At 42.2% G+C, this 13,173-nt stretch overlaps 1 protein-coding gene across 3 annotated transcripts in view; it reads left to right on the top strand.

Moving 5' to 3' along the window:
• Window positions 1-8,448, top strand: part of itgb2 (integrin, beta 2) — a 30,567-nt gene extending 22,119 nt beyond the window's left edge. For all 3 annotated transcript variants that reach the window (XM_063005908.1, XM_063005909.1, XM_063005910.1), the window contains 5 exons: window positions 973-1,205; window positions 1,281-1,497; window positions 5,093-5,298; window positions 6,844-7,010; window positions 7,912-8,448. In XM_063005908.1, coding sequence (XP_062861978.1) covers window positions 973-1,205; window positions 1,281-1,497; window positions 5,093-5,298; window positions 6,844-7,010; window positions 7,912-7,980 — 892 coding nt within the window. In that variant the 3' untranslated portion in view covers window positions 7,981-8,448. The remainder of the gene's footprint in view (window positions 1-972; window positions 1,206-1,280; window positions 1,498-5,092; window positions 5,299-6,843; window positions 7,011-7,911) is intronic.
• Window positions 8,449-13,173: the final 4,725 nt, after the last annotated feature.

The raw sequence follows: 13,173 nt of genomic DNA on the forward strand, positions 1-13,173 counted from the left end.
GACCATACGCCGCACACTACATCAAATTGGTCTGCATGGCTGTCACCTCAGAAGGAAGCCTCTTCTGAAGTCTCTACACAAGAAAGCCTGCAAACAGTTTGCTGAAGACATGTCAACAAAGGACATGGATTACTGGAACCATGTCCTATGGTCTGATGAGACCAAGATTAATTTGTTTGGTTCAGATGGTCTCAAGCATGTGTGGCGGCAATCAGGTGAGGAGTACAAAGATAAGTGTGTCATGCCTACAGTCAAGCATGGTGGTGGGAATGCCATGGTCTGGGGCTGCATGAGTGCAGCAGGTGTTGGGGAGTTACATTTCATTGAGGGACACATGAACTCCAATATGTACTGTGAAATACTGAAGCAGAGCATGATCCCCTCCCTCCGGAAACTGGGTCGCAGGGCAGTGTTCCAGCATGATAATGACCCCAAACACACCTCTAAGACGACCACTGCTTTATTGAAGAGGCTGAGGGTAAAGGTGATGGACTGGCCAAGCATGTCTCCAGACCTAAACCCAATAGAACATCTTTGGGGCATCCTCAAGCGGAAGGTGGAGGAGCGCAAAGTCTCGAATATCCGCCAGCTCCGTGATGTCGTCATGGAGGAGTGGAAAAGCATTCCAGTGGCAACCTGTGAAGCTCTGGTAAACTCCATGCCCAGGAGAGTTAAGGCAGTTCTGGGAAATAATGATGGCCACACAAAATATTGACACTTCAGGAACTTTCACTAAGGGGTGTACTCACTTTTGTTGCCGGTGGTTTAGACATTAATGGCTGTATATTGAGTTATTTTGAGGGAAGAATAAATTTACACTGTTATATAAGCTGCACACAGACTACTTTTCATTGTGTCAAAGTGTCATTTTGTCAGTGTTGTCCCATGAAAAGATATACTTAAATATCTGCAGAAATGTGAGGGGTGTACTCACTTTTGTGATACACTGTATATATATTTTTATACACACAGTTGTGAGACGAACTTTCTTGGACAGCGCTGTGAGTGTAGCTTAGGCCAAAAAGACGAGACCTCACTGAAGGCCCAGTGCAGGAAAGATAACGGGACGGAGTGTGAGGGACGTGGAGACTGCGAGTGTGGAGTGTGCAAGTGTCACCTAACCGAGGGAGGAAACTCTTACTACGGTACTCACTGTGAATGTGACGACGAGCACTGTGAGAAGTACCAGAACATGCTGTGTGGAGGTAATACCACAGACACGGGTGATATCTCCTTCAGATAAATACGATGTGTTTGGTTTTACCATGTGTTATCCTCAGGTAATGGGCAGTGCCGCTGTGGCACATGCAGGTGTTCCGATGGTTTCGAGGGAACGGCCTGCCAGTGCAAGACAATGACCGACAGTTGTGAGACGGGTGAAACCTTGTGCCATGGGCGCGGCAAATGTCGGTGCAATCAGTGTGATTGTGAGAGGGGATATAAACCGCCCAAATGTGAGTTTTGCCCCACTTGCATTCCTCCGTGCCAAAAACATGGGTAAGTGTTTAACCTCTTCTAACGTCTTACATGTTTTTAAATACTGAGATCCTGACAGACCTTTTGAAGGGGTTACATATCTATGGTTCCTATAAGGGGCTTTTGATTCTTAAATGGGGTGAAGGGGGTGATAAAGTGTTCAGAGCAGCAGACAAGCTGCTCTTTATTCTTCAGGGTCCCTAAGCAGTGCCATTTTTGGCAGCATCTTTGTTATATATTATATTTTAAGTAATATTTTCACTAACCACCAACCAGCCAAGAAAAAAGTCTAAAATGCTAAATGTGAACAAAGTGTAATGTGGCTTAATTTATTAAAACAACAACCTAGGAACACCAAACTTCTCTCTGTCATTACTGTTCATTAGTTCTCTCTGCTGCTGAAATGATTAACCTGTGGTTCAAAAGGAAGGAAATAACATTTTCTTCCCATTTAAACCTATTATAAGAACAAAGATTATCATAGCTTAATGTACCTAAATAACAACCTAGAAACACACACACATATACACCGATCTGGCATAACATTATGACCACCTTCCTAATGTTGTGATGCACAGTGTATTCTGACATCTTTCTATCAGAACCAGCATTAACTTCCTCAGCTGTTTAAGCTACAGTAGCTCGTCTGTTGGATCGGACCACACGGGCCACAATGAGCCTTGGCCGCCCAAGGGGGACCAACACAATATTAGGTCATAATGTTATGCCTGATCGGTATATATACAGAATGTCCAGCATTTTAAAACAGCTTCAACACACTCTTTAAACATCAGACAACCTTTAAACACCTAAACCAAACTGAACCTAACATTAGTAGAGACACTTATGACAGATAATAATTAGGAGAAGTTAGTTTTTTGTCTTAGTACATTAAACCACGTTAAAACCTAACATAAAAATGATTGTTTTCCTTTTGCAACACTGTTTGGTCATTTTAGCAGTAGAGAGAACATATGGTCAGTAATAATTTAGAGAAGTTTGGTGTTCCTAGGTTGTTGTTTTTACAATAATCCACGTTAAGCTTTTTACTCTCCTCTAGTCAACATTTACCTCAAGAGACACTGTTGCCTCACAGCAAGAAGGTCCTGGGTTCGATCCCCAGGTGGGGTGGTCCAGGTCTTTTCTGTGTGGAGTTTGCAATTCTTCCCGTGTCCGCGTGGGTTTCCTCCGGGTTCTCCGGTTTCCTCCCACAGTTCAAAGACGTGCAAGTGAGGTGAATTGGAGACACTAAATTGTCCACGACTGTGTTTGATATAACCTTGTGACCTGATGAATCTTGTGTAGTGAGTAACTACCGTTCCTGTCATGAATGTAACCAAAGTGTAAAACATTACGTTACAATCCTAATAAACAAACAAACAAACAAACCTCAGGAGAACTAATATAATCTTATCTATCGTTAACCAGCCAAATTGCTTTTCTGGATGTTTGTCGGTTACTTTCACATTGTTGGTGGTTTTCAGCAAATATTAATTAAACATTAGTTCTACATAACCCGCATAACACACCATGATCGAAGGGTAAATCTGACTGTCAACTTCCTGTGTAGTGATCAAGCGTTACTCACTTCTTCCTACACTGTCTGAAGTTCCTGTATGCATTACCTGTGTAGTTCACTTTACAAATAACAACTGGGGTGATTAGAATGTACCTATGGTCTACAGTCAGATATTGTATAGCCACTAAAGATGATCAGTATGCGTAGCTTATAAAATAAGTACGTCTGTAAGGTGGGTGTAGCTGCTAAAATAATCAATGACTGTACATAGTGCTTGGTGAGTATATAATAATAATTTTGAAAATAACATAACAGCACTCATATTGTGGCTTTATATTATATAGGAGAGTTTCTATTTGTATATTTAGCAAAATACATTCTGTAGAATGGCTCTGACCCCAAGGCTGTTTGTTTGTTTGTTTGTTTGTTTGTTTGTTTGTTTATTAGGATTTTAACGTAATGTTTTACACTTTGGTTACATTCATGACAGGAACGGTAGTTACTCATTACACAAGATTCATCAGGTCACAAGGTTATATCAAACACAGTCATGGACAATTTAGTGCCTCCAATTCACCTCACTTGCACGTCTTTGGACTGTGGGAGGAAACCGGAGCACCCGGAGGAAACCCACGCGGACACAGGGAGAACATGCAAACTCCACACAGAAAGGACCCGGACTGCCCCACCTGGGGATCGAACCCAGGACCTTCTTGCTGTGAGGCGACAGTGCTACCCACTTAGGTGGGGGGGATTAATCAGTATTTTCATAAAATGTTTTACAATAGCGGGAAACCCCCCTCCATCATTTGTTATGGCAGTAATGTTTTACAATGACAGGAACCTACCCCCCCCCTCCCCCATGTTCACGCCTATGGCCTCGTCTGACCCTCTTGCTTATTTACAAGGGGCCAAAGATGGCATGGATTCAGGTTGTGAATTTCCTGTGAATAAATCCTGAGCTAATTTCAGAATAAAACAGGATGTAAAGAAACTATGCTGTTATTATTATTATTATTATTATTATTATTATTATTATTATTATTATTATTATTGTTATTATTATTATTATTATTCATAGTAATATTCTAAAAATGTTATTAACTAGTTTAAATAATCTAAGTACCATTTGATTTCTTTTTAAACCAGCACCACTTAATCTTTTTTCGTCCTTAAGGAACTAATAACGTATTATACAATAATACAGTATAATGTATTGATAACAGATTATTTTGATTGGTTAATTGAATGTTCCATAAAGTGCATAAATATGTGTTCATCTAGAAATAAGCATATATGTTTATTTAGGAGCGAGACTTGTAGAATTCTGAGCCTGTTAGCTAATATCAGCAAATCTGACAGACATTTGAACTTTAGAATATAGCAATATAACAATAGAATAGAATAGAATAGAATAGAATGGGCGCAAGGCACACAGAAACACCCTGGACGGGGCACCAGTCCATCGCAGGGCAGACACACATACAATTAACCTGACTGCATTTTTTTGGACTGTGGGAGAAAACCGGAACTCCCAGAGGAAACCCATGCAGGCATGGGGAGAACATGCCAGAGAAACTCCACACAGAAAGGACCTGGACCGCCCCGCCTGGGGATCGAACTCAGGACTTTCTTGCTGTGAGGCGACAGTGCTACCCACCGAGCCACGGTGCCGCCCTACAAGAGTACAGTACAACGAAATTCGTTCTTCGCATATCCCAGCTTGTTTGGAAGGTGGGGTCAGAGCACAGGGTCAGCCATTGTATGGCACCCCTGGAGCAGACGGGGTTAAGGGCCTTGCTCAAGGGCCCAACAGTGGCTGCATGGCAGAGCTGGGATTTAAACTCTCAACCTTTCAGTTGGTAGCCCAACCCTCTAGGCTACTACTGTCCCAGATAACAGATTATCTACTCTGTTCTATTTTGCTATAGTCTAATAAAATGTCTGTCAACTATATAAATGTCCGTATTTGTTTTCCCGTGTATAAAATCCCGTGAGTCAAACACCAGCTGCTCTATTGTTATAGTTAGACGTTAGTATCATATATCATCTACATTCATATTTTAATCCATTATTATTTGCTGATTTTCACATCAGGAGTTGTATTGAATGTCTGGGTTTTGGGACGGGACCCTTCGAGAAGAATTGCTCCAAATCCTGCTCCCACCTGATCGCTCAGACAGTGGATAAACTGATCAAGAGTGACTGTCAGGTGAAGAACCATATGGGCTGCAGGATGTTCTTCACCATGACCGAGCAGGATGGATTTGACAAGTATTACGTCAAGATTCTTAAGGACGTAGGTAAGATGATAATGAAGGTATTATAACAACTAGAGAGAGTTATAAGCTGTTTACTGGCACCCTAATATGCTCATCACGTCACGTGCACGACTAAAATCAGTGTACGAGGGATCTTCAAAAAGTTTCCTCACTTTTATATTGTGGTTATAAGCAGTGAGGGTGGGAGGAGGAGTAATCGGTCGTGTCTGAGAGACTGAGAGACGCTTATAGTCCGTATTTAGCTCCATCTGATTTCCACTTGTTTGGATGCTCAGAGAAGCTTTAAGGGGAGGAAGATTTTCATGTGATGATGATGTAAAAGCAGCAGCGCATTAGTGGCTACGAGCTCAACCCAAAATATTTTTTGCTGACGTCATTGAAAAGTTGATATGTTGCTGGAAAAATGCATCGGAAGGTGACGATGTAGAAAAATGATGGAGTTTGTTTATAAAATTCTTAATAAATAGAGTTTAAATAGTGTGGAAACTTTTTGAAGAACCCTCATATTTTATTATCATTAGAATTATCAGTTTGTAGTTCAATTTAAATACCTTAAAACTCAACATCGAGCCGCTCAGGTGGCACAGCGGTAAAAACACACGCTGGAACCAGAGCTGGGATCTGGAATACATCGTATCGAATCTCAGCTCTGCCTGCCGTCTAAGGCTGAGCGGCCACATGAACAACGATTGGCCTGTTGTTCAGATATGGGTGGGACTAAGCCGGATGGGGTCTCTCTCCCATGACTGGTGCAATTACGACTCTGCTGGCTGATTGATGGCGCCTGCACAGAGATGAGAAAAGAGTGCTGTCAGGGTGAGTCTCTCCGTACACAACGCTGAGCTGCACTGCACTCGTCAAAGTGTAGGTGATAAGATGCATACGGCTGCTGCCCACGTGTCGGAGGGGGCGTGGGTTAGCTTCGTTCTCCTCAATCAGAGCGGGGATCGGCATTGGTGGAGAGGAAGCATGACGCAATTGGGCAATTGGACGCGCTAAAAAGGGAGAAAAAGGGGAGAAAATGCATAAAGAAAATATATATTTTTCAAAAAACTCAACGTCAATTTGTTCTGGGACTGGCGTTGAGTTTCAAGGTATTTTATCCCATAAGGATGTTTGGGAAACCTGTTAATACGTCCATGGTCCCATGGACTTGCTCATGTAAAATAATGAGGTTGTTTTTGACACTTATACACTGGAAACAACACAAATATAATACAAAAACTCTGAAACAAAAAGCTGATTCTGATTCTCACCGTTTCTCAGAAGCTGGAGCTGTAACACAAGTTTAAAAGTGAAACAGGGAGGAAATCCAGATAAACACAAATACATGTGGAGCTGTAACATCTGACACTTATTCCGCACTAATGCAGATTCAGCTCATATTCGCACTTCGATGACGTTTTACCGATCAAGCCGAGCGTCGAACAAAGCGGCTGTTCATAAAAACAAACTGAACACGTTGAGTTTAAGGGTACAAATATCTCAACGAAGGGTGTTGAGTTAGGGGACGTGAGTTACAAGGTAACAGTGTATAATCTTTAATCTATTTATTCTGTGTGCCAGAATGCCCAGAGGGTCCGAACGTGGCAGCCATTGTGGGTGGATCTTTGGCTGGTGTGGCGCTGATTGGACTTCTACTCCTCATGATCATCAAGGGAATCTTTTATGTGAAAGACCTTAAGGAGTGGAGGAAGTTTGAGAAGGAAATGCAGCGCTCAAAATGGGCTAACGTACGTCCAGCTTCTAATAAAATAATACACACATTTACACCCATCAGCCAGAACATTAAAACCACCTCCTTGTTTCTACACTCACTGTCCATTTTATCAGCTCCACTTACCATATAGAAGCACTTTGTAGTTCTACAATTACTGACTGTAGTCCATCTGTTTCTCTACATGCCTTGTTACCCCCTTTCATGCTGTCCTTCAATAGTCAGGACCCCCACAGGACCACCACAGGTGGCGGATCATTCTCAGCACTGCAGTGACACTGACATGGTGGTGGTGTGTTAGTGTGTGTTGTGCTGGTATGAGTGGATCAGACACAGCAGCGCTGCTGGAGTTTTTAAATAACGTGTCCACTCACTGTCCACTCTATTAGACACTCCTACCTAGTTGGTCCACCTTGTAGATGTGAAGTCAGAGACGATCGCTCATCTATTGCTGCTGTTTGAGTCGGTCATCTTCTAGACCTTCATCAGCGATCACAGGACTCTGCCCACGGGGCGCTGTTGGCTGGTGGACTATTCTCAATCCAGCAGTGACAGTGAGGTGTTTACAACTACCAGCACAACACACACTAACACACCACCACCATGTCAGTGTCACTGCAATGCTGAGAATGATCCACCACCTAAATAATACCTGCTCTGTGGGGGTCCTGACCATTGAAGAACAGTGTGAAAGGGGGCTAACAGAGTATGTAGAGAAACAGATGGACTACAGTCAGTAATTGTAGAACTGCAAAGTGCTTCTATATGGTAAGTGAAGCTGATGAAATGGACAGTGAGTGTAGAAACAAGGAGGTGGTTTTAATGTTATGGCTATATAACACATATAAAATGTTATATTTATTACTTATTCTCAAGTGAATTGCTGTAGACCTGGACTTGTTTTGCTCTCTCTGCAGAGTGATAATCCACTGTTTAAGAAAGCAACTACAACCGTGGCTAATCCAGCATTTACCGGAGACTCCTAGAGCATCGTTAAACAAGCCTACAGGAAATGCATCCATCGCCCTGTTACACAGATTATCAATCAATTCCACAAGGACTTTAAACAACCGAGGGCGGTAATAAGTACTTGGTATCTTGTGATGCCTCTCGGGGGCCGATTTAGGAACCTTTAGGGTTTTAAAATGTGATTTGCTTTGTTAATGTTCTGTTTTCATTCTTAGTTTATTCATTTATGGGACAGTGGTAGCCTAGTAGGTAGAGCTTTGGGCTATCAACTGAAAGGTTGAGAGTTTGAATCCCAGCTCTGTTGCACAGCCACTGTTGGGCCCTTGAGCAAGGCCCTAAACCCTCTTAGCTCCAGGGGCGGCGTACACTGGCTGACCCTGCGCTTTGACCCCAGCTTCCAAACAAGCTAGGATACGCGAAGAAAGAATTAAGTTGTACTGTACATCTCTATATGTATATATGGCAAATAAAGGCATTCTATTCTATTTGTTGTCAGTTCTTACCACCACTTCATCCTGGTCAGGGTCGCTGCAGGTCTGAACCAGGCGAACACGCCAGACAGTTACACACACTTACACGTAGGGCAATTTCTAGTAGCTCTAATTGACTTGACTGCATGTCTTTAGACTTGTGGGAGGAAAGCGGAACACCCGGACGAAACCCACACTGACACAGTGAGAACATGCAAACTCAACACAGAAAGGACCCCGGCTGTCTGGCTGGAGAATCGAACCCAGGACCTCCTTGCTGTGTGGAAACAGCCCTACCCAATGCACCACCCTCTTTATTCCTATTTCCTTGGCTGCTCCCGTTAGGGGTCGCCGGCAGATCGTGATCCGCATTATTGATTTGGCACAGTTTTACGCCCAATGTCCTTCCTGACACGACCCTCCCTATTTAACCCAAGCTTGGGACCGGCACTACAATACACTGGTTTATGCATCCTAGCAGCCAGGTACCTATAGGACAATTCAGCATCTCCAGTTAGCCTGGCTGCATGTTTTTGGACTGTAGGAGGAAACCGGAGCACCCAGAGGAAACCCAAACTCCCCACCTGGAGATCGAACCTAGGACCTTCTTGCTGTGAGGCGACAGTGCTACCCACTTAGCCACCGTGCCGCCCGCCCACTGCACCACCCTGATTGTATGAAAACCAAATTTAATGCTATAAAAGGTATTTGTGCCCTCTTTTAACAGTGTTGTATTGTATAGTTCCAAGACCATGGGGGCTGTGGAGGTACCCTGTTGGTTTTGCCCACTGTTTAGCCAGAAATGAAGACTTGATATAGTCCAGAAATAGTTCTGACTGTCAGGTTTGCAGCACATGAACTACAATTAAACTCAATTTTAGTTTAATCTTATTATAAAGTTGATATTTAACTCATACTGAAAGTGGAACTATACAGAGAAGATAAACACTTTCCCTCAGGATTAATAAAGTTCTATTTCATGAGTGCAGAAAATATAGAAGCAGGAGACAAGTGATTATGTAAGGGGGTCAGAGGTGGCGTTTAGTTTGCTATGGAAGCAGCGTCCAAAGCTCAGCTCCAAGCCATGTGATGTCAAGCCTTCACACCAGAGCGGGTTAATGAATCTAAGGACCAAGAAAGGTGCGGCCCACGCTGAAGGCTGAAGTTCACAAACAAGGAAACAACCTGAAACTGCTGCCAGAAACACAAACTCACATGTACTGTACCTGTGGCAGGTAGGCAAATATCTCTACATTTATACTTTGTTGTAACATCTAGATTCATAAGTATTTTTAATACAATATGCAGGATGTACTGCTTAATCCATTTCAGCAATACAAAAATAACCAAAAAAGAAATTTATTGCCACTAGTAATCAGATTCTAGTCTTTTAAATGACAATCAATAGGGAGTGTGAGGGTGTGTGGGTGTGTGGGTGTGTGGCAGGGTCAGGGGTTATTAAATACGAGTTATAAATCTAAATGTGTATTCTCACGCCGAGTTCTCAGGCTCCGCTCATAAACAAGGTCATTTGAAGGGACGCAGTGGTGTTAATGCTGCATGAGTTGAGCAAAACAAAAGCTGAATCAAACTGAAAGAGGGTGAAGAAAAAGAGTTTGCTTATGTGAAACTGGAAGTGCCTTTGTTTTGAATAAAAATGCACTGGTTCCCAGCAGCAGCATGTAAAAAATAAATTACTGATAAAATGTTTCCTAAAATATTTAAATGACCGACAGTATGTTGTATTGAATAAATATAAACATAACAACCGATTCATGCATCATTTAAACAGGCATGTTTATTTTATTTATTAGGATTTTAAGATGTTTTACACACCCTGGTTACATTCATGACAAGATAGGTAGTTAATGTCAGTTATGGACAATTTTATATCAAGTCACCTCACTTGCACAGCTTAGGACTGTGGAAGCAAACCCACACAGAAAGGACCCGGACCGAACCGCTCTACCTGGTGATCAAACCTAGAACCTTGTTGCTGTGAGGTGACAGCGCTACTCATCGAGCCCCAGTGTCACCCACTTAATAATAGGTGGCTGCTGTCGTCCGACTAATAGCTATGCACTGAGCAGGGTGTTCTCTTCATCATAACTGAGGGAACAGTGACAGAGCTTAATATTATTGTTAGTTTGTTGTTTAACACCATGTTTACACATTGGTCATTCTCATGGCAAGAGAGGTATCTAGATTTTGTACAGGTTATTTATATTCATGTTCTTTGTCTAAGGTCCTTTCTGTGTTTAGGTCTAGATCAGTCTTGTATTGAGTCTGTTTTGGTTTTGGTAAATATTTAACCATTGTATTTGGTATTGCAAGTCTCTGACGTTATATTTTGTGCACATTATTAAAAAGTGGTCAATGATTATTCGCATATTACAGTGGTCACATATTGGTGGGCGCTCTCCCTTCACCAGGAGTGTATGTGTTAGGTGAGAGTTCCCAAAATGACATCTCGTATAGGTCATCTGTTCCAGTGTCTTTCCAGTCAGCAGTTTTGGTGGTGCTTGGCTGTTGTAGAGTTTGTTCTGCGTTTGCTTTGATTGGTTTATATCTGATGGGGGTCTGGTCTTCTTTGCGATCTGATCTGCTTTTTTTGTCAGTGTCTTGATGTTACACAAAGCTAGTGAGTGGAAAAATGTTAATAGTATACTGGAAGCAGGACCAGCAAATCTGAATATAGAGAATAATGTTGGTGTCCACTGATTAGGTTTTTAAAAAAAAAAAAAAAAAAAAGGCAGAACTGTGTACCCTAGAATTTACCCTTATTAACACTTTAGAAATGTTATGAGTGCTACTCGACAGCAAGTCCCACCACCCAAAAATACAACATGCATGCAAGTTAAACCCTCAAACCCACAGTGGTTAAAGCACTTCCTCTAAACAGACAAGAATTCAAAGACCAAAATGCACATTTTCAGAAATTGTTTATTCAGAGAAACATGAATCGGTTCGTCCAGGAGCTCATGCAGCACTGAAGGATTGTGGGGAATCGGCAAAAACAGTCGAGAACCTTCAAGTCAGGCCGTGTCACTAAAACAGGAAACAACCTGCATTAAGCGATCCACTACAACACAACCCACCAAGAATTTCACTCAGATCCTCCACTTACCGCCACATGTTCCTCACGTGAATCGTTACATCGTCATCAGATGATCCTTCTTCAGTCCACACAGCTGGTTCCACATGACGCTGCACACGTACTAAAAAACAAATTGCAGTTTAGTTCATGCTGCAGGTAAAACCACAATCTTGGAATGATTAAATCAGAGGTCTCGAGTTCCAGAAGCCACACATCTCAGGGTCCTCTTCATTAAGCTTCAAGATTCGTTTGTAACTTCCAGATTTAGCGAGTTTAAGGGTCAACGCCCAAGTAGGGAACAGTCTAGTTCTTACCCTACTCAATGCACACAGACATCATTGGTCCTGGTTTGTCTTTACAGCATTGTGAAATAGATACCAGTATTTCAAAAGCTTCTGGAATTCCAACCTGAAGTTAATGGTGTTCCTCACCACCAAACTTTAATACTCAGTCATTCATATGGTAAACACCGCACCCTTACACCCTGTGCACGCTAACCTTCTTGGTGTCCAAGGGTCCTGCTGAGAAGTTTGGCTTCCTGCTCATGCTGCACTGGAGACCCAGACGCTGCCAGTAAAACAAGAGGAGTTTAATAAACCTGAACATGACCAGGTGAGGAATTCAAGCCGAATGCTGTACGAACTCACCTTGGTAGATCAGAGCAACCAGAACAATCACAGCTACGGCGGTGCAAAGCTTCATTTTTCCTGCTGTTTAAACACAGATAACGGTGATGATCCTGGTGCTTTAGCTCGGCCATAAATACCTGCACAGGTACATCAGCTCACCTGTACCGCGTTAACGTCAATTAACCAATCAGCGCTCACCTGCTGCCACCATGCGGCCGCCGGCCGCTATTACTGCTAATAAAAGCAGCCAGGTTCAACATAAAACTGAACATCTGATTCCAACAATCCTCACCTGAGACCGAATGTTGCAAATCATCAGAGATCTGCTCTGTATTAACGTCATATCATGGATTTCTGACCTGAGAGCTTTACTGTATGCTTATATGGACACGAAAATTAAACTCCATATATTTAACCGCTAAAGCAGCTTGTTTGTTTACATTGCAGCTTTTCTTTTAGCTTCATTGTTAAACAGTGTGTTGTGTTTCATTTTAAATGATCGTCAAATAACTCTGTAAGACAGAACTGAGAATGAACTCTGTGAAGGAAACGAAATGAATATCGATTAATATAAAGAGGATGAAGAAAAAAAGTTTGATTATGTGAAACTGGAAATGCCTTTGTTTTGAATAAAAATGCACTGGTTCCCAGCAGCAGCATGTAAAAAATAAATTACTGATAAAATGTTTCCTAAAATATTTAAATGACCGACAGTAAAGTGTTGTATTGAATAGATATAAACATAACAACTGATTCATGCCTCATTGAAACGGGCATGTTTATTTTATTTATTAGGATTTTAAGATGTTTTACACACCCTGGTTACATTCATGACAGGATAGGTAGTTCATGTCAGTTATGGACAATTTTATATCAAGTCACCTCACTTGCACAGCTTAGGACTGTGGAAGCAAACCCACACAGAAAGGACCCGGACCGAACCGCTCTACCTGGGGATCGAACCTAGAACCTTGCTGCTGTTAGGTGACAGCGCTACCCATCGAGCCCCAGTGT

The sequence above is a fragment of the Trichomycterus rosablanca genome, chromosome 12 (genome assembly GCF_030014385.1).
Source record: "Trichomycterus rosablanca isolate fTriRos1 chromosome 12, fTriRos1.hap1, whole genome shotgun sequence".
NCBI classification, from domain to species: Eukaryota; Metazoa; Chordata; class Actinopteri; order Siluriformes; family Trichomycteridae; genus Trichomycterus; species Trichomycterus rosablanca.